Raw genomic sequence first — 21,640 nt, 5'->3', positions numbered from 1 at the left:
AGGAAATAAACATAATTATCTAAGAAAAAGTTTCAAAACGAATGCATACATTTGTTTACCTAAAGGTTTCAAAAGATAATTAATAAATTAAATTGAAAATCTTGATTGTGTGCATTCATTTTGAAACTTGTTTTAGATAATTATTATTTTTCTTTAAATTAAGAGTTTTTTTAACTTCATGAATTATTTATTTATTTTATTATGTTTCACATGTAATTATTTTATTGTGTTATCTAAGTAATAAATTACATTTCATTAAAAATATTCTACGTATGAAATTTCACATCATCCTATTAAAAATCATCAAATCATTAGAAAAACATATTGAAGAAAAAGAACAAAGGTTGATAATACCATTAGTGTCATTTTGACAAAACATATAAAAGTTAGCGATCAAATTTGTCTTTAAGTTCAAATTTAATTATATTTGTATAGTTAGCTCTAGAGGTGTCCATGGGTTAGGCCGTGCCCAACAAAAAATTTAGGCCCGTGTGCTAGGCTCGGGCCCAAAAATGGTCTAAAATTGTGCTCAAATCCGGCTCGAATAAAAATGCTAAAATCGGAGCCAAAATCGGAGCCTGACCTGGCCTACCCATATTAAATTTTTATATCATTTTTAAAAATATATATAATAGATAAAAATACTAAAAACAGAATAAATTAAAAACTATGTATACTTAAATAACACTAAGATAAATGTAACTTAGCAAGAAAATGTGAAAAATAGTAACAAAATTAACAATAAAACAAAAGTTATCTAATATCCAAAAATAACAATAAAATAATAGCAACATAATTATGAAATAATAATAAAATAGAGAAAAAAAAAGAAAATGATTTTAAAAAAGCAACAAAAAATAGTAAAAAAAAGCAGGTTTTTTTTCATATTCTGGCAGGGTTGGATTAGGCTCAAACCAAAAAAGATTTACCCGAAGCTTAGACTGTTTTCTAAACATGTCTTGATTTTTTGCCCAAGCCTATTTTTTGGGCCTATGATTTTACCCAAACCCTCCCACTTTTTAAGTAGACCTTCAGGTCGAGCCGAATGACTCAACCCATCAACAGATCTAGTTAACTCTAAGACGTAACCTCAAGCTTATGATGAAAGTGGGCTTTAACTTTCTTCAAGCTCCAATCACATAGTCTAAATCCAAGTAACTTAAAACGAGCTAAATGTGTTAATTCAAGAATTTGTCAAAGTTATCAAGTTTGGAGAATGTGGAACTTAAGTCAATTTATAAATGAAACGGAATTGGAGGTCCAAAAGCTAAATATTTGACTCAAGAGTGCATGATATTGGAAGATGCTAACAAACTTTGTGCAAATAAACCCACACGCCTAGCCCATGAAGATGACCTCATTTGAAGTAGACTTACTTTATGTGGGACTTAGTTAAATCTTGATACCAAATGATATGGGCAGCAACCAAGAAACTTGGACTCCAAGGAACAAGAAGAACAAGGAAAACTCCAAAGATTGAAGAAACTTGAACTCCAAGGAAGTGAAGGTTTCTTGCTAGTGAAGAATGCTTGAACTTAGGTATAATGATAAGACACATTACACTTATAAGGACAAGATTCGTATTTGAATTTTAGAGATGAAATTGTCCGGAAAGACAATTACGAAACCTGAAATTTCAATCTCCATAAATAAATTGACATGCCAAAAGGAAAAATCGTCTCCTGTCAACCACAGAATGCTTGTCTTGCATTTACGTTGTGCATTCTAACATGTCATGCAGCAACTAAATAAATATATATATATATATATATATATATTTCCATTCTGCAAATTCATCCATCATTGAACTCAATTTTTTTTTTTGTATTATTAATATCCAGATGTAATACAATTCAATGAATATATCATATTTCCATCACTTATTCAAACCTTTTTAAACTTTTGCACGGGAACAACCTAAACCAATTCTCTTTTATCAAAAAAGGCAAATAGACCAAAAAATTAAAATAAACAACATTTTCTTATGAAGGATAGTTAGGGGTATAAAATCCCTCTCCCATCAAATGAATGTTTATCTATTACCTGTATCTCTTGATAACAGTATGCCTGAACCCTATTTGCTTTGCCCTGCTGATACCTCCATTGATGATGACTTCACATGCCTCCTCGGGAATTGCCCCCTTGAGCAGGCTTTTGTAGTGTGTTTTTTCTCAACCATTGAGTTGAATCGTGGTATTATATACGGTTTCATCCTTACGAAATGGTATGTCTGAAACATTGCCAGCAGAGTGCACACCCTCCTTTTCAGTAAGCTTTTTTACTTCGTAGCATTTAAAGACAATTCTATATTTCTTCTGTTCTTTCACAGATGCATCCCGGAAATGGATTTGCGTAAAAACTCTCCTCCAATTTTGGAAACTCTCCACGCTCTCTAAGATATGGAGCTCCATTTCGATCTTCGTGAAGCTTTTTCACTTTAGAACTGAATTTCTCCCAAGAAATATTTCCCTCATCATATTCATCCACAAGTCTTACAAAATTCATCCTGCACCAACAGATAGATGATTGTTTATACACATTTTGGTCCAGAAATTACAATGATTAGATGCCATAGAACTATTCATTCAAGAAAGAACGGAAACAACTATATTGAAAAGGTTAAGAATAGATCCAATCTAATAGGTAGCAAATTACCTGTCTGGGTTGATAGTCTTCTTGAAGTTCTCAAATCGCCTATGTCCTTGCACCGCCTTTGCCATATTTCCATCATAAGTATAAACAAATACATCACTCTGAAGGGCAACAACATAGTCTAGACCGGCCAACATGTTCTGATGGTTCTTGAAAGGATTCAATTCCTCATCTGTTGCAAGGGAGGAATGAGAGAAGATGTTAGGAAAATCCTCCTTAAGAGGCTCCATACTTCCATTTCCATAAGCTTCACCAGCTACCAAGTAAATCCGAGTACTTGGAGGGAAACCCAATGCTCTAAGCAAGAGGGAAGTCTCCCTCGGGGTCAGTGGACAACCACCGAACAACCTTCTCTCTGTCCCATTAATCTCTTTCTCCTTCCAATGGCTGACTTCATAACGCATCCTACGTAGCTCATCATCTTCTTCTGCTGTCAAACTATGACTGCAACCCGTAAATGCAAGCATATCCTTCTCGTACCTATAAATTAAACAAATAGAAGTAACATAAATCAGCCTTGCTTTCTTTGCAGCATATCAAGTTAATCAATGTCATTATTTATCAAGCGTACCATAAAATCCATTTTCATGATAATAAATGCTTAATCATGCCAAACACAAATAAGGCGAGTACAGAGGTATTCTTTTCGTTTCTGGGATAAGTGGGAACGTAGCATTCATAAGAAATAAATTTATTCTACTCACCTCAAATGTAGAGCAATATAAGGGCTTCCATTCTGGCGCATTCTAGAAATCAACGTGCTTCCAAGCTCTTCAATTGGAGCCGAATATTTTAGTGCCTTATAGCTTACCCGGCACCTCAGTTTTTGCACAGAACTTGGGATATCATTATTGGCAAGCCGAGAATCTGTGTGCGTAAAATAGATTACTTTATGCTGCTTCAGCAATGGAAGGACCTCTGCCTTATAATAGCTAACCTAAATCAGAAAACATGGCGGTTAGTTGCTACTAATCTCATAAGGAACAAGTAATACAAGATACATGTATGATGTGAGTTGACAGAAGCAAAACCGCTTGTACAGTTGTATAAATGGGCAACTAAAATTATTGCCATTTTCAGGCCAAAACAGAAACAAACATCCTCAATGATAGGTGCTTTGCGTATTTTCAGTAGACATTTGCCAATGACAAAGATAAGGTTGTAATGACCTTAGACCAGGAAATTGGCGTTTTGTTGAACGGTTCAATTCCAGAATACTCAGGTGGTATGGTCTCAACTATGCGGACATCATCCTTCAGGGTCTCGATGAAGTGCTGCCAGTCAAATAGATCTTTAAAGCCACTGCAAATATATCAAACCAATCAATTAGCTAACCGTACACAATAGTTCATCCCATGCAACACTTTTTTGACTTTAGCAGTTCATCCCATGCAACACTTTTTTGACTTTAGCCAAAAGAAGATGTGAAGCATGTCAATCTAGGGCATAACCATAAATTAGCCATACATTAATACCAATGGATGCCAGTTTTCAAAGGCCTCACAAAGAAAGCCTTGAGTAATTAGTGTGGAAATGTATCATTTCAGAACTGATCGGACAGGTTATAGATTTAGTATTATGTCAAGAAACATGTAAATACAGACTAATTCCTTTAGTATTCAACATTTGATCAGATCAAATTAGGGATATATGGATAGGTGCAAAACAGAAAATGTGAAAACATTAGCACAGTACACAAACAACCTAACCTTTCATCTGCCCAATACGAGGTGTGATCGAGTGAGGGAAGAACAAGTGTTGCCTTCATAATCTTAGCAACAGCAACCACATCACAGATCTGCATTCTAAAATTATTCATACATCAGACTGCAGTAATAATTAAAGGTCAGGCTATAAAAGAAACAATGAGAAACACACAACAAACAGACCCCAAATCTCATCTGATTCAGACCACCATTAGCATTCACAAGAATGTAGCCATTCGTCTTTGCATCTGGCTCTGCAAAGAGTGAAACACTTAGAAGCATAGAACAAACAAAAACATAGAAATCAATTACAACTTTGCAAACACACAAGAAACATCAAGGTGTCAGTAAACACACAAGTAGAAAGTAGGTAGAGAATATTAATGAAGCAGTAAGAATTCCATACTCTTATGATTCTTTGAATGGTCAATGCACTGGCTGAAATTCTCACTACTTGGTTTTGACCAAATACCTGAATGCTGGATAAAAATTAAACAAATCTCAACGTTCTTTTTGCTAATCAGAATAACAAGTTCCAAGTGTTCTTCGTTAATCATGTTCTTCAAGCAAACCAAGCAGATGTGAGATATTTTAAGGTGCAGACTTTAAACTTACTTCTGCTATGTCAGATGCCACTGTCATTAAGGTTCTATCTGAATCACTTCCTCCATCCCTGTACCCATAATCATGAGAGCCTTCATCCGTTCGCTTTAGTTGATTGGTGGAGGGATCAGGTAGATCCTAATTACAATAATAGAGATAGCACATTAGAAAGGAAAAGTCTTATGCAATGTTCTACAAGTGATCTATCATTAAACATAACTTATGCAGTAGGAAAAACACATGGGAGTACTTCAGTATAAAAGTTCTGTCATAGTGATCAACTAAAAGAAGGTGAAATTTACTCTCTGTGCACACCCAAAATTGATTAAGAAGAACCTGTAGAATGCAACTATTCCTATGTTATTCTGATTCTTTTTTAAGTATGTGTGTCCAACACCTATGTCCAGTGCATGTATGGATAGGAGTATGAAAATATGACCTTCCAACGATTCTCCAAATCCATAGAAAACACTAGAAAGAATTCAAAGCAGCCATGTTATACACATATAAGTATCCAATACTCACGTCCACATCCGAGTAACATAGAACTACTCCACTCCAGGCATAATAATATATGGTCTTGCGATGCAAAAACAATACTTAAGCCACTTACTTTTACTCCCTAATCATAAATACTTTCCGGAAGGGAAAAAAAGTACACAAGACAATAATCACCGTGCAAAATTTTCACATTAAAGAAAAGCCTAACAATCTCCAAAAATAGATCACATTTTTCACATTGATCCATCTGCATTAAATTCCAGTGCAAGTCAATTCATAAACAGCTAGAACAAAAATACTGCACATAATTCAAAAATAATGAAAAAGACCTGATTTGATGTTATGGTTTCGATAGCACATTAGCAAGGAAAAGTCTTATGCAATGTTCTACAAATGATTTATTGTTAAACATAACTTATGAAGCAAGAAAAGCACCTTGAGTAACATAGAATTAAAGTTTTCCACAAAAGTTAAGAACACAATATTCTTTCCCAATGATATGCTTAGTCCTCAACTAAAAGAAGGTGAAATTCACTCTCTAGTCTCTATATACACACTCCAACTCTTATATAAGTTATCTTTATCGATAACTGTGTCTAATGCATATTCAGACATGAATACGAGGATATAACTTTGTAAAGACCCTACAAATAAACCGAAAACATAAAAAAAATTGAATATACCCATGTCATATACATAACCAAATCCAAGTAATATAGAACTATCCACTCCAGGCTTATACATGGTCTTGAAATGCAAAAATGTTAATCAAGCTACTTACTATTACTCCCTAATTTCGTTTTTGTACCCATTAATATAGTTACCCATAAGGAATAAAAAAAGTAGACAAAGTAACAATCACCCGTTAATTTCCCAAGCAAGATCATTAAAGAAAGCTATAACAATCTCCAAAAATTGATCACATTTTTCACGTTGATCCATCAACATTAAATTTCAGTGCTAGTCAATTCATAAAACAGCTATAACAATTTTTTTTTAAAAATCATGAAATAAACCTGATTTGATGCTAAGGTTTCGATAGCAGATCCAAACCAACCAGTAGCACAAATCTTAAAAACACCCAAAAACAAACAAACTCCACAAAAAACCAAGAACATCCAATGCCCAAGCTTCTTCTTCTCTTTCAACCCGAAATCAAAAACCAAGGATCCAACACTGGGCTTCCTCAAGAACAACCCTTTCCTTTGACTCAACCCTTCGATTGAAACCAAACCCACAACTCCAACTTCCGATCTGGGGGAACTCGATTGCAGATCGATCTCGTGATGCACACTCAAGTTATTTCGGTTGCTCCCGTTGCTACTGCCGTTACTTGAACCACCGACAACGTTGTTGCCGGTACTGGTCTGGGAGTTGCCATTGTTGTTGCGCTTAAACGAGTGAGCTCGACGAGTCATTGGACCCGAAAAACGGGGACTGTTAACTCGCTGTGAAACGCCATCGCTCGTGTTGTGGTGATGCTGCGTATGGTGAGCCATTAAAATTTTATTACTCTTTAATGTTAACTAATAATATATTTATTTATAATAAGGAAAAAAAATTAAAATAAACTGAGTAAGGATTTTCGATTAAACCTCCATTATCAAAACCAATAACGAAACATAGATTTTTGCAGAATTTGGGTATTTTGAGCTCTGAAAATAATATAATTCGGAAATTTGTAAAAGCGCGTGTTTTAGGACAAGACAATGGCGGTGTTGGCCTCTCCGAATTTATTGTCGACGATTGGATTTTTTATATTTTTTCAAATTCTATAAATTGAATAAAAAAATATTACAACATGATTATATATTTTTAAGTTATTAAAATTTAGATAAATATAAATAATTTAGCAAAATAAAGTAAAGCTTGGTAAATTATAAAAATAGTCATTTTTGTTTACCTTGGATTACATTTTAGTCACTTATGTTCGAAATGTTATGTTTTAATCACTTACATTATCGTTTTGTTACGAAGCGGTCACTCTATCGTTAAACTCTGTTACCTCCCTAACAACAGCTGAATAAGTTTTAAATGCTAACTTAGATGTCTAATTGTTGGGATGAAAATAGGTTTTTAATTAAATAAATTTAATTTGAACTGTCATGTAGGACATTCAAATTGGCATTTAAAACTCATTTGGACTGCTGCATAGGACTGCCATTAGGGAGGTAATGAAGCTTAACGATAAAGTGACCACTTCGTAACAAAACGATAATGTAAGTTACTAAAACGTAACATTTTAACATAATGGGCTAAAATATAATATGAGACAAACAAAAGTGACTATTTTTATAAGTGATCATTATAAATACAATTAACGATTTTTCCCATTTATCCACCGTGCAAGAATTGTATATAGATGTTAGAATTTTACATTGGTTACGAATTTCAAAATATTGTATAATTGTTGATTGAGTATTAGCTAGATTGGCATAGACATTGTTGTCAATACAGAAGGATATAAGTTTGAATGCGTTGAAACGCATTATCCTCTTATTTATGGATTGAGAAAGGACTATAGATAAGTTGAAAAAGTGTCGTTAGTTACAACAGAAGTCATACATTTGAATTTTAAATATTTAGTTTGAAATTTAAAATTAAAAAATATTTCTTGTCACGCAATATTATAATTATTTGGCTTCTTTACTTTGTGAATAAATGTGATGGTTCATAAAGAGTCACTTAAGCACTTATTCGTGTGTTATAAATGGACCATTAGATTGGAGATTTAAACGTGTGTCCATTTACGATTTCTGGATCCAATAAAATTTTTATACAACACTTATCATATGGACAACTTAGAATTTACATATTAAAAATAATAATAACTCGTCTAATTTTTAATGACACTATTTTTATTTTTAAATACAATATATACAATTTGTTCCCATAATTGGTACACAAAGTGTTGAAATTTTGATAATATATTTTAAATATATTTCATATCAAATTCGACCCGACTTTGGATGATACGATATTGATACTTTGAAATTTGGATTAGAATGTTTTGAAAATTTGAGATTAATTTAAAATCTAAACTATAGTTTATGATATTTATGCAATTAACCCGTTTCAAATTCTATTTTTCTTCTTGAAATTAAAAAAATTAAAAATCCTCCTCCTCCTCCTCCTCCGCTTCCTCCTCCTCCTCCCTTTTGGGTTATTTTGGAGGTACCTTTTTAGTGTTACTATTAAGTTATGTTATAAATAAATCAAACTTTTAGTGTTAAATTGAGTTTGACGATAAAACAAAATTGCAATAGGTATCGATTAATATAACATTTGGTATATGAATTTGACAATTTTTATTTTTCGAATTTGGTATCTATTTTGTTTGTCCAAATTGATACCTTTTTTGTTAATTTGGTACTTCAGGTTTTTTTTCAATTTGGTATATGAACTTTGTATTATTTTCCTAATTTGACCCTAATTTTTTTGTTTAATTTGATACCTAACTTATCAAATGTTATACAAATTACCCAAAAATATTTACAATACTAATTTTTTACGATAGGAAGAAATAGCTAATATATGACGGACATGTGAAAATGCATAAAGCTTAATGACAAAAATAATTACATTTATTTAGAGTTTCATCTGTTTTACTAAATAATATGCTGAAATTATATTCTTTATCAAAGTTAAAATTACACTGATTATTAATGCATAGTTTAATATTCACAAAACTCTCAATTCCACAAAATATCCAAAAGCATAATTTGGCTTCTAATCATTTGTCATTTAATTTAATAAAATATAAATAAAATACAAAATTTAATCATTTGTCATTTGTCATTTGTAATTTGAATATTGCCCCAATGATTTAGAAAAGAACAAAGGGACATTTTTATTTTAGGACCTAAATCCAATGCCTCGTAAGAAAACTTTGTGCCGGCTTCTTTGTCTTTCTACTATTTATTTTTATTTAGAAATTAAGCTACCAAATTGGCAAATGGAATTGATTTGTCTACCTCCTGTTTTTTAATGCATGTTTCCTTTCTATTTTGAAACAAAAATATTCAAAAAGAAATTATATTTTTATTATTATTTTGAAAGATTAAGGTAATTTTTTATCTTCATTTTACGGTTTACGATTTCTTTTTTTCTTTTGAAATTATGGTTGTCTTTTAATAATATTATTGTCAATATTCAAGATTCTTTTAAAATTTTATATGTAATTATCTTGTAAAACCTATCACTTAAGTTAAAAAGAGCTTAAAAAGAATTCGCCTAATTAAGGGTTGATAAGATGCCTTGTAGAGGAGAATCTTAGAGTGGCATGCGGGGGTAAGAAAATGAAAAAAAAATTCAATTCAATCCTATAAATTAATATATAGTGAAATTTTACTTTGACCTCTTAAATGAAAAAAATCCTATAAATCGAATAATCTGATTTTCAATTTCAAATTTATCTTAATTTAAAAGTGCACATGATTGCTAGAATAAGACTAGATCGATAGGTTGGATTGATTGAACTAGAAACCAGTCGGTATGTCGTTCCAGACAATAGGATTGAATTTTTTAATAAACTACTTAAAACTAGTTAAACCGAGACCAAAAACTGATCGATGGTTGAATCGATTTTATTTTTTTATTTTTAATAATTTATTTAATTCAAACAGAGTTGATAATTGAACCAATTAAACCGATAACTACTGGTCTGATCGGTTCAATCGCAAATCTAGTTAAAACTATGGGTTTAGCTAAATTACATCAAATATTTAAGAGAATATGAAATGTTAAAATATGTCATAAGTCTCTACTATTCATAAATTTAAAATTTAATCTTTATAGTTTTATTTTTAAGATTTTAGTGCATATTGAGGCTAAAAATATTATAATATAATATATTAACAATGGAAATGATATATTTTTTAAAATTCAATTATTTTGTTATTATTTATTTATTTCAATACTTTATGTTATTTCCGAATGCCATATTGAATATTTTGGTTATTGACAAAAAAATTAAAAACAAAAAATTTATTTTAATTTTTTTGAAAAATAGATATACAATTATAGATCTTTCTAAAATGGAAATTTTTATTTAAACTTTTATAATTTATAAAATTTTAAATTAATAATAATAAAATATACTTTAACTCTTAAAATAATAAAATTTAATATAATCATTTAAAAATTATAAAAATATAAATTATTAAAATATTAAAATAATATATTTTTTTATCGAGTCCCACAAATTTTCTGACCCCACTGGTGCAATATATCAATCCAATTAGAAGAGTTTGGCAGGTTAAAGGCCTCCTATATTGACTTGGAAAAGTACAAAATTACCCTTTCATATAAAATATTTTCAAACAAACTTGAGTATTTTAAAGTAACTTTGTCATTTTGCCCAAAAACGTAACTTTGTCGTTAGAATGGAGTAAAAAAAGCTGAGACTTATATGTTATGCGGCGGAGAGACGTTAACTGCAGGTAAATCATGAAAACTTTTGGATTTTAATCATTTTTTATTTATTGGTGAAAAAAGAAAAATAAAATAGGATAAATTAAAAAAAGTCACTCAACTATAAAAGGTTTTCATTTTAGACACCAAAAATAAAAAATTTACAATTTAATCACTCACCCTACATGGTTTAATTATTTTTGTCACTCTCGTTAAAATCACAAATGACAAATTAACGTGGTAGTTAAAAAACTAATATAATAATAAATTTAGTCTTCAAATTTTACATAAGCATGTTAGTTTGCTATTAATAATTTTGACGAAAATGATCAAAATAATTGAACTATTTAACGTAAGTGCTTAAATTATAATTTTTTAATTTTAAATGTCTAAAATAAAATAAAATTATAAGTAGGTCACGAGTTGTATTTACCCAATAAAATATAAAATAATGGGAACACGTGAACGCATGTTAGATTTCCAAACTCAGGGGGGCCCACCCATGAATGACGCGGGAATTTCCACTTTCCGCAAGTAAGCTGTCTTTTAGACGATGACAGCTTTGATCCATAGGACATTCCTTTCAAGTTTCCAATATAAGAATTTTGTATGAGCTATCCTAAAATCCATTTTTTCTAATTTAATTATACCTTTAAAAATTGGGTAATTTTGAAGAAAATGTTTTTAAAAATAATTAGATATTTAAATCGAATTTTTCAATATTTAAGAAAATAAGTTGATTTTGAAAAGGAAAATAAAAATATGTTTAATTATTTTACCAAATGAGTTAATATGTCAAATTATTAAAGAAAATTTGTTTTGTAGAACATATTTTTCAAATAGGTCAACAAAATAATTTCTGTAAAATGCATTTTGTTTCTCTCTTCAAAATCAGTCTATTTTCCTAAATATTAAAGAAATTAGCCTATTTCTCCATTATCATCCAAAATCGGCATATATTGCTAATTTATCCCTTAAAATTGATTTTAAATAAATATTTATATAGAAAACAGAGGTTCTTTTACATGAATAATACAAAAAATTAATTATGAAAATATGACATGTCATTGATTATTTACAAGAATCGTGTGTTTTCAACATTAAATTTAGATGCCCCTAATGTATTAAGCTACACCAAGCCCAAAAGTAATCCTTCAGAAAACACTTATTTTAGAAGAAAAAATTAGTATTTTTTAAGTGGTGTCATCACATTGTTAGGCTATACCAAAAATCATTTGTATTTCTTTTAAATACCATATAATATTGAAGAAGTACAAAAAAATATTATTTTTTGTATTATTACGATATTTGTTCAGTATTTAAAGGAAATCAATATTTTTTTGTGTTGTCTGACAATGGGTTATTTTTGAGTTTGGTGCCGCTTGATACATTGGCGACTAATTTAATAAATATTTAATGTTGCAATTTTAACATAAGGACTATTTTGCTCAATCATCTAGCATGAGTTAATTTAATTATTTTTTGTACTAAAATATAATATAGGGGTTTTGGGGGGGGGGTTGTGATACTTTTAATATGAACAGTTTTAGCCGCAAATAATGATAATTGAAATCTTAAACATGTAGAATACTATAGGAAACTTTATGAATCAATGTAATTAAATCGAAGCAAAATGCATATTGTTAGCAATTCATAGCATTTACAATTTCTGGTTATCTATCCAAGTCACCTTTTCTCACCCATCCTAAATTTGTATCCAACTGAGTTTCATGCCTTATAACAGAGTAAGTACATCTGCTCTTCTTCTAACGCAGCGTTTGCCATTTCAACCACCTGAAATGGAGAATGCAAAATGTATATCAGAGACCCCATTCAGAAATCGACACAAAACCAAGCCGGGGACGTAAAACGGAGTCGATAAAATGGTATTACCTCAAAATTAAGCTTTCGGTACAGGTTGAATGCCGGTTTGTTGTCCCTACACACATGGACATATACGGATTTGATACCTGCAACACAAGGGACTGAAATCAGAAGTGGAATGGGAACCTTTTCCTTGGAAGGAAATGCTTGCAACTTTTTTTACCACTTAATTTGGCGAATTCAATAACAAAACGCATCATATTGCTGCCAATGCCTTGTCGACGGGCCGATTTCCTTGTGCATAAGTTCGAAATGTAAGCATATTTCTGAAGGTTTTTTGTGTTGATGATGGGGAAGCGATACTTCTTATGTTGCTGCAACAGGTTCGGATTCTCAAACGTTATGAACAAATCACTTAGTTATGAATGTTATAAAAGAATATTGCAGTGTATGTACCCCAGGAAAAGTCTCTCCATGTAACAGATGCCTAATGCTGATATCAAGGGTTCCAACTACGCTTTTAATCACCGTGCGTTGCACATTCAGATCCGGCTTACAAACCTGATAATTCGATAACAATGAGTAAAACTCTCGATCAAAAGCAAACAATGACATAACATAAGAACCTATGTTACTTGGACTTGGGAAGTCCTTTTGAACAGAAACACAGAAGCTTCGAATCGATCTAACCCTCACCCGAAAGAGACAACAAACACATTGAAAGGAATACCAATCTGGGAAAAGAAGAACATAAAAATAGAAACATTGTACCGCGACGACACATTTATTTATCTGCCCGAATTGCCCCCGGCATCGCATTTTCAAGGAATTGAACTCCTGTAAATCATGGAATGTTTGTAAACATTTCACATGTAACCCAAAATTCATATGTATATGCAAGTAATTAAGAGAAAGCCACTAGTCTGTCCTACCCGCTCAATGAAATCCATTTTGAGGTGTTCGATCAATCTGTATATGTATCATGAATAGATACAATCAGAGGCATCCATTTAAGAAACATTGCAAATACTGAGACTTGAATCTATATGAACTAAACCGAACTAAGCTCCAGGTTCATAAAAAGAGTACTGTATTTCTCTACATAAAAGAGCTACGTATCAGTCTGCTCTGCGTCTATATCTGTCTATATCTTATATAGTTACTTAAGGACTTAATTGAGAAACAAAAAGATTATACATTCACTTCAAGAAATAAATATTTAGAAATTTAATCCCTACTTTTCATCGCCTGGTTGATCTTCCCAGTGAGTTTCTGCTCTCAGATATGCCGCTACCTGACACAAAACAAAACAAAACAAAACAAAGAGCCATCAGCATTCATTTGATCAAATGAAACAAATTAAAAAGGTTAGAAACAGTATATACGTACCCACAATTCTTCATCGCGGACGGCCTGTCTCGCCACGTAATTTCCGAATACTAATTTCTTTTCGTGAAAAAGATCCTCATCCGACGGTTCTAGACTGTTGAATTTTAGATGAGTAATCAACGACGTTCGAGGCAATACCGAATGATCTTCCTTCCTCACCAGGCCGATTAATTTCGTATTCATTTTCCTAATAAAGAAAACGTACGATCATGAACCCTAAAAATCTTAGTTAACTTGAAGAAAAAGAAATCACAAAAAGACTCACGTAGTTGGAGTGAGCGAAATTGAATGAAGCTTGTGGCGGGGACTCGATCCATTGCAAGCGTAAGTAAAGAAATTAGTTCTTGGAAACGAAATGGTCGACATAGCTACTGAAATTTCCCCGGAATGGAAACTAAAAGCCGGGAAAACTTATACGCGAAGTTATTGCTTTACTTCTTTTTCAATGTTAATCAGTATAGTAGAAGAGAACGCAGTATATATATATAAGGCAAACTATGTTGCAAAGATGGAGCAGACGAGACTTTGAAATTACAGTTATTTAGTTTAGTCAGTTACCAACCGAATTTATTTTATTTTTCAAGGATATTTAATTTTTAATTAAAGAATTTGAAAATAAATTTGCAAAAGAGGAGTTTAACTTGTTGAATTCAAAAAAATTGATTTTTAATTTTAAATTGATCTTAAGTTAAAAGTGCGCATTATTATTAGAATTGGATCGGATCAGTTGGTCTGATTGATTGAACTAGAAATAGGCTGGTATGCCATTCCAAGCAATGAGATTGAATTTTTTAGTAAACTACTTAAAACCAGTTGAACCGAGATAAAAGATTAATCAATGGTTGAATAGATTTTACTTTTGATTTTAAATTTTTTTAATAATTTATTTAATTCAAATAGAGTTAATAATTGAAGCAATTAAACCGATAAGTGCTGATCAAGTCGGTTAGATCACAAGTCCAATTAAAATCATGGGTTTAGCTAAATTACATCCAATTTTTAAGAGAAGATGAAAGGTTAAAATATGTCATAAGTTTTTCTACTCTTCGAAAATTTAAAATTTAATCCCTATACTTATATTTTTAAGAATTTAGCGCCTATACTTTTTAGATTTCAAAATTTAGGTCTAACTGTTAATACTGTTAAGATTATTTTGCAAAATTCAAGTTCATTTTAACATCATTTTTTAATTACATTGCTACCAAGCGAGTATTTTTTTATTTGACACTAATAATTTTGACAAAAAAAGTTAACAATGTTAATAATTGGACATAAACTTTTAAAATTTGAAAAGTAAAGGAATTGAATATTAAATTTATGAAGAGTACCAGAATCACGAGAATTTATGGCATATTTTAACCAAAATGAAATTGTTTGAAAAGGAGAGCATAGAGATTTTGACACATAAATGAAGTGGAGACATGGCAATAAAGTATCCCCAAATGATTGGTGGGTCAATTATTTTAATTAATTAATTAATTAATTATATGGGCATGACAGAAATTAGTAAGAAGCATACAGTTTTGGTCGAAGAAAAAAACATGCAGCTCATCTATCCTATGGTCTTTATTTTGGTTAATTTATGAAAATGTTAATTAATATTTTTATATAATAATTAATGAATTATTAATACATTAAATAAAATAAATATTACAATGAATTAATCAATATTCATACAACTTTGTATTTATTCATGCATCATAAGTATTGGATTTTGTTTCTAACTCTTTTGGTTTCATTTGATAAAATTACTCAAAATTTCACTGTTTTTTTCTTCAAAGTTTTACTATTAATTATTATAAATGTGGAGTAATTATAAGTTAAAAATTAAATGGTTAAATATAAAATTAGTACCCAAACTTATTCATTTCTCCTAAATTGATACTTAAGATTATTTTTTGTCCTAAATTGGGTACTAATATAGTTGATGGAAAAAAATTAGGGTACTAATCTGAGACAAAAAGAAAACCTTAAGTATCAATATGGAATAAGTGGACAAATTCATATTACCAATTTTATATTTAACCCAAAATTAAATAGTGAAAACACATTAGAACAAATTTGATAATACATATTATTTCTTCAATAAAATATAAAGTAAAAAATTAGTTAAGAATATTGGTATGAACTAAATACTTAATTTTACTCAATAGTATACATCAGTGGCAAAACTAGGTGCTGGTACGGTTCCGTTCTCTCTCAAATGAAATTTTTTTTATATAGGTCCTTTTATAATTTACAAAACTTTAAATTAGTATTGATAAAATTACACTTTAACTTTCAAAAATGATAAAAGTTTGATTTATTTCTTTTAAAGTTGTAAATATATAGACTAATAGAATAGTGAAATTACATTTTACTATCCTAAAATATACAATTTAATTTCGATACTAAAATAAATTCGACTTTACCCAAATATATATAATATGTTTTATTATAGAGAGGGTTTACTCGTTTGTATATGTAACCACTAAAAAGTTATCACTTTGTTTGTCTTTTAAATATTAAAATCTAGACTTAAATTTTACCAAATGATTCTGACAGATAATACTGAATTTATTAATTTCGGTTTCACTTGGATAATAGTTTTTTTTTTCTTTAGAAAAAAACCAGGTTCGAATATAAAGATAAGTGAATTTTTTATTATAATAGCAAGGGCCTCGGCTCCCCTAAAATAAAAAAAATTCTATTTAGGTCCTTTATTGTTTAAAAATTTTAAATTAGTAAATGTTAAATTGCACTTTAGCCACTTAAAATGATAAAATTTGATTTAATCATTTAAATTTTTTTTAACTTTACGCCAATATGTATATAATATATATATTCACAATAACCATTGCAGAGATGATCCACTCGTTTGTATATGTAACCTCTAAAAGGTTACATAACTTTGTTTGTCTTTTAAATATCGAAATCTAGACTTAAATTTTACCAAATGATTCCTGACAAATAATCCTAATTTTATTGATTTCGGTTTCACTTGAATTATAATTTTTTTTCTTTAGAAAAAATCAAGTTTGAATGTAAAAATAAGTGAATTTTTTTTATTATAGTAGCCAAGGGTTGGAAGGGCCCCGGCTCCCCTAAAATGAAAAAATTTTTTTAGGCCCTTTAATTTTTTAAAAAATTTAAATTAGTAAAGGTAAAATTACACTTTGATCCCCTTAAAAATTATAAAAATTCGATTTAATCCTTTAATTTTTTTTCTCTAACTTTACCCCAATATAGATAATATATTTTTTCACAATAACCATTACAAAGAGGGTCCCTCGTTTGTATATATAATCCCTAAAAGATTACATCACTTTATTTGTATTTTAAATATTGAAATCTAAACTTAAATTTTACCAAATGATTCGTGACAGATAATCTTAATTTTATTGATTTCGATTTCACCTGGATTATAATTTTTTTATATTAGAAAAAAAACTAGGTTCGAATGTAAAGATAAGTGAGTTTTTTTATTATAGTAGCCAAAGGTTGGCAGGGCCCCGGCTCCCCTAAAATGGAAATTTTTTATTTAGGCCCTTTAATTTTTTAAAATTTTAAATTTGTAAAGATAAAATTACACTTTGACCCCCTAAAAATGATAAAAATTTAATTTAATCCTTTAAAATTCTTTTCTAACTTTACCTCGATATATATATAATTTTTTTTTCCCAATAACCATTGTAGAGAGGGTGCACTTGTTTGGATATGTAACCCCTAAAAGGTTACATCACTTTGTTTGTCTTTTAAATATTAAAATTTAGACTTAAATTTTACCAAATGATTCCTGACAGATAATCTCAAATTTATTGATTCCGGTTTCACTTGGATTTTAATTTATTTTTCTTTAGAAAAAAATCAAGTTCGAATGTAAAAATAAGTAAATTTTGTTATTGCCCGGCTCTCCTAAAATTAAAAATTTTCTATTTAGGCCATTTAATTTTTTAAATTAGTAAAAGTAAAATTATACTTTGGCCCCTAAAATGATAAAATTTAATTTAATCCTTTAAAATTCTTTTCTAACTTTACCCCAATATATATAATATATACTTTTCACAATAATCATTACAGAGAGGGTCCACTTGTTTGTATATGTAACCCCTAAAAAGTTACATCACTTTATTTGTCTTTTAAATATTAAAATCTAGACTTAAGTTTTACCAAATGATTCATGACAGATAATCCAAAATTTATTGATTTCGGTTTCACTTGAATTATAGTTTTTTTCTTTATAAAAAAATCAGACTCGAATGTAAAGATAAGTGAATTTTTTATTATAGTAGCCTAGGGCTGGCATGGGTCCCGGCTCTCCTAAAATAAAAAATTTTCTATTTAAGCCCTTTAATTTTTTTAAAATTTTAAATTAGTAAAAGTAAAATTATACATTGGCCCCCAAAAATGATAAAAATTTAATTAAATCAATTAAAATTCTTTTCTAACTTTACCCCAATGTATATAATATATATTTTTCACAATAACCATCACAGAGAGAGTCTACTTGTTTGTATATATAACCCCTAAAAGGTTACTTCACTTTGTTTGTCTTTTAAATATTGAAATCTAAACTTAAATTTTACCAAATGATTCTTGACAGATAATCCCAAATTAATTGATTTATGTTTCATTTGGATTATAGTTTTTTTCTTTAGAAAAAAAATCAGGTTCGAATGTAAAGATAAGTGAATTTTTTGTTATAGTAGTTAGGGGCTGGCAGGGGCCCTGACTCCCTTAAAATGAAAAAATTTCTATTTAGGTCTTTTAATTTTTTTAAATTTTAAATTAGTAAAGGTAAAATTATACTTTGACCCCTTAAAAATGATAAAAATTCGATTTAATCCTTTAAAATTCTTTTCTAACTTTACCCCAATATATATATCATATATTTTTTTCACAATAACCATTATAGAGAGGGTCCACTCGTTTGTATATGTAACCCATAAAAGGTTACATCACTTTGTTTGTCTTTTAAATATTGAAATCTGAACTTAAATTTTACCAAATGATTCCTGACAGATAATCCCAAATTGATTGATTTCGGTTTCACTTGGATTATAGTTTTTTTTCTTTAGAAAAAAAATTAGGTTCGAATGTAAAGATAAGTGGATTTTGTATTATAAGTTTCAACAAGGGAAAAACTAGGGGGCTGGCAGGAGCCCCAGCTCCCCTAAAAAGGTTAACAACGTTAATAATTGGACATGAACTTTTAAAAATTGAAAAGTAGAGGGATTGAATTGTAAATTTGTGAAGAGTAAGAGAACCACGAGAACTTATGGCATATTTTAACCACAACGAAATTGTTCGAAAAAGATAGCATAGAGATTTTGACATGTGAATGAAGTGGAGACATGACAATAAGGTATCTCGAAATAATTGGTGGGTCAATTATTTTAATTAATTAATTAATTATATGGGTATGACAAAAATTAGTAACAAGCACACGGTTTTGGTCAAAGGAAAAAACAAGCAGCTTATCTATCCTATGTTCTTTATTTTGGTTAATTTATGAAAAATGTTAATTAATGTTTTTATATATAATTAATGAATTATTAATACATTAAATAAAATAAATATTACAATGAATTAATCAATATTCATACAACTTTATATTTATTCATGCATTATAAGCATTGGATTTTGTTTCTAACTCTTTCGGTTTCATTTGATAAAATTACTCAAAATTTCACTGTTTTTTCTTTAAAGTTTTACTATTAATTATTACAAATGTGGAGTAATTATAATTTAAAATTAAAGGATTAAATATAAAATTGGTACTCGAATTTATTTACTTCTCCCATATTGATACTTAAGATTTTTTGTCCTAGATTGATACCAGAGCCTAACGTTGTTGCTTTTTTGTTGACTTGGACAAATGAAAGAAAAGAAAAATAATAACATCACCAAGATGTCACTATTAACACATGTCATTGTCTTATACCATCACCTGTCACAAAATTAACGACGTTAGGCTTGAGTGCTAATATAGTTGACGGGAAAAAAAGTTAGGATATTAATCTGGGACATAAAAAACCTTAGGTATTAATATGAGATAAGTGGGCAAATTCAGATTACCAATTTCATATTTAACCCAAAATCAAATAGTGAAAATACATTGGAGCAAATTTGATAATACATATTATTTCTTCGATATTAGATAAAGTAAAAATTAGTTAAGAATATTGGTACTGTCGAAACTATTTTAAACCATTTTTTTTAAGTTTTGGAAAAAATAAGGATTGACTTTAAAACGATGTATGGAGTCGTCACCACTCCTTTTTTTTTAGGTGTGATCGGATCACCTAATAAATAATTTTTATTAAAATATAAGAAACGAGTTCAGGAGTCGGTTACGTATGGGGAAGGATTAGCACCCTCGTAACGCCCAAAATTGGTACCAATAGACTAATTAATGTCCCGATGTTGAAAATTTGAAAAAAACATTAAAAATACGATCCCTTAAAAAATGTGAACAACTCAAGTTGGATTTGAAGAGTTGGATTTTAAGATTCACTCATTTCAAAGGAATAAAATACAATATCCAGCACGTTAGGACACGATTTTTCGAATTTTCAAACACGAAACACTGCCTTATTTTGAGGAATTTCTAAATTAACAATTATAAATCGGCTCAAGATATACTTGTTTAATTTATTTAAAGGTAAAAAAGCGCTTGATATTGGGCAAAAAACATTTGAAACTTTAAAGTCCGATGAAAATAACAATCATACAAGCATTGAATTGAGCATGAAATAAGTATATGCAACGATAAAATTATGTGAGTAATAAAAGGAAAATACAAACTAAGTTACATGCCATAGCAACATATCATATATTATATAAATACAAACTTTAATAATCAAAAGCTAATGAATTAGAAACCAATTTAGAGGAGTTCCAAACAAATTATACAAATGAAATATAACAAGTTTTAATATAAAATAAAATAGATAATAAGAAAGAAAGATAATTTGGAATCATTACTATACAAACTATACAAAATTTTAAAACAGTTAATAAATATAAGAATTTTTAAAAAAAGAAAAAAGAAAAAATATTACAATAATATACAAAAGATTTTTTAAAATAAATAATATGAAGTAGATAATATACAAAATAATACATATATCCATTTACATAAAAAACTTAATATAAATAATTGGTATATAAGAATATCAACATATAAAAATATTTGAAATAATGAAAATGACGAAATAGAGTTTATATATAAAAAAATGTAAAGGAGGAAAAAATATTTATAAAAAATGATATAACACAGCAATATATATACATAAAAAATTAAATTATGTGTAAATATAAAGAAAATGTATGAGGATATTTAAATTGACCATATTGAAATAAAAAAAACACATATTGAAATAATAGAAAAACTCAATTAAAATAGACCAAACTTAAAGGGATAATTAGTAAATAACTAGAACATCAAATTAAAGCCAAGGACCACAACTCAATGCGCACAAATTCTTAAGGACTGAAAACGAAAATGACCCAAATCTCCAAAACTCAGCACCTGGGCGTGGACCAAATCAGAACAACGCGTGAATTATAGG

The 21,640-nt window shown here is 29.4% G+C and overlaps 2 protein-coding genes across 3 annotated transcripts; both read right to left on the bottom strand.

Annotated features, from left to right (window-relative positions):
- Positions 1-1,803: 1,803 nt before the first annotated feature.
- LOC108464542 (O-fucosyltransferase 35-like) lies at positions 1,804-7,233 on the bottom strand. 2 transcript variants are annotated; one of them, XM_017764894.2, is made up of 10 exons: positions 7,058-7,233; positions 6,479-6,943; positions 4,974-5,099; positions 4,765-4,837; positions 4,542-4,612; positions 4,362-4,450; positions 3,822-3,954; positions 3,357-3,589; positions 2,656-3,132; positions 1,804-2,506 (listed from the first exon to the last, which is right to left on the bottom strand). In XM_017764894.2, exons 1-10 carry the CDS (start codon positions 7,061-7,063, stop codon positions 2,305-2,307), a joined length of 1,875 nt encoding a protein of 624 aa, XP_017620383.1. In that variant the 5' UTR covers positions 7,064-7,233; the 3' UTR covers positions 1,804-2,304. The 2 variants fall into 2 exon arrangements, with proteins under 2 accessions (XP_017620383.1, XP_052880286.1); XM_053024326.1 differs by having other exon boundaries at positions 6,479-7,229.
- Positions 7,234-13,400: 6,167 nt separating this feature from the next.
- Positions 13,401-14,538, bottom strand: LOC128286450 (uncharacterized). The gene is made up of 4 exons (XM_053023758.1): positions 14,353-14,538; positions 14,088-14,274; positions 13,937-13,992; positions 13,401-13,667 (listed from the first exon to the last, which is right to left on the bottom strand). The coding sequence occupies exons 1-4, from the start codon at positions 14,451-14,453 to the stop codon at positions 13,583-13,585; spliced, it is 429 nt and encodes a 142-aa protein (XP_052879718.1). The 5' UTR covers positions 14,454-14,538; the 3' UTR covers positions 13,401-13,582.
- Between the last annotated feature and the right edge of the window lie 7,102 nt (positions 14,539-21,640).

Source organism: Gossypium arboreum, chromosome 13 (assembly GCF_025698485.1).
Source record: "Gossypium arboreum isolate Shixiya-1 chromosome 13, ASM2569848v2, whole genome shotgun sequence".
NCBI lineage: Eukaryota > Viridiplantae > Streptophyta > Magnoliopsida > Malvales > Malvaceae > Gossypium > Gossypium arboreum.
The sequence above is the reverse complement of the archived record's forward strand: the minus strand, read 5'-3'. Positions and strand labels throughout refer to the sequence as shown.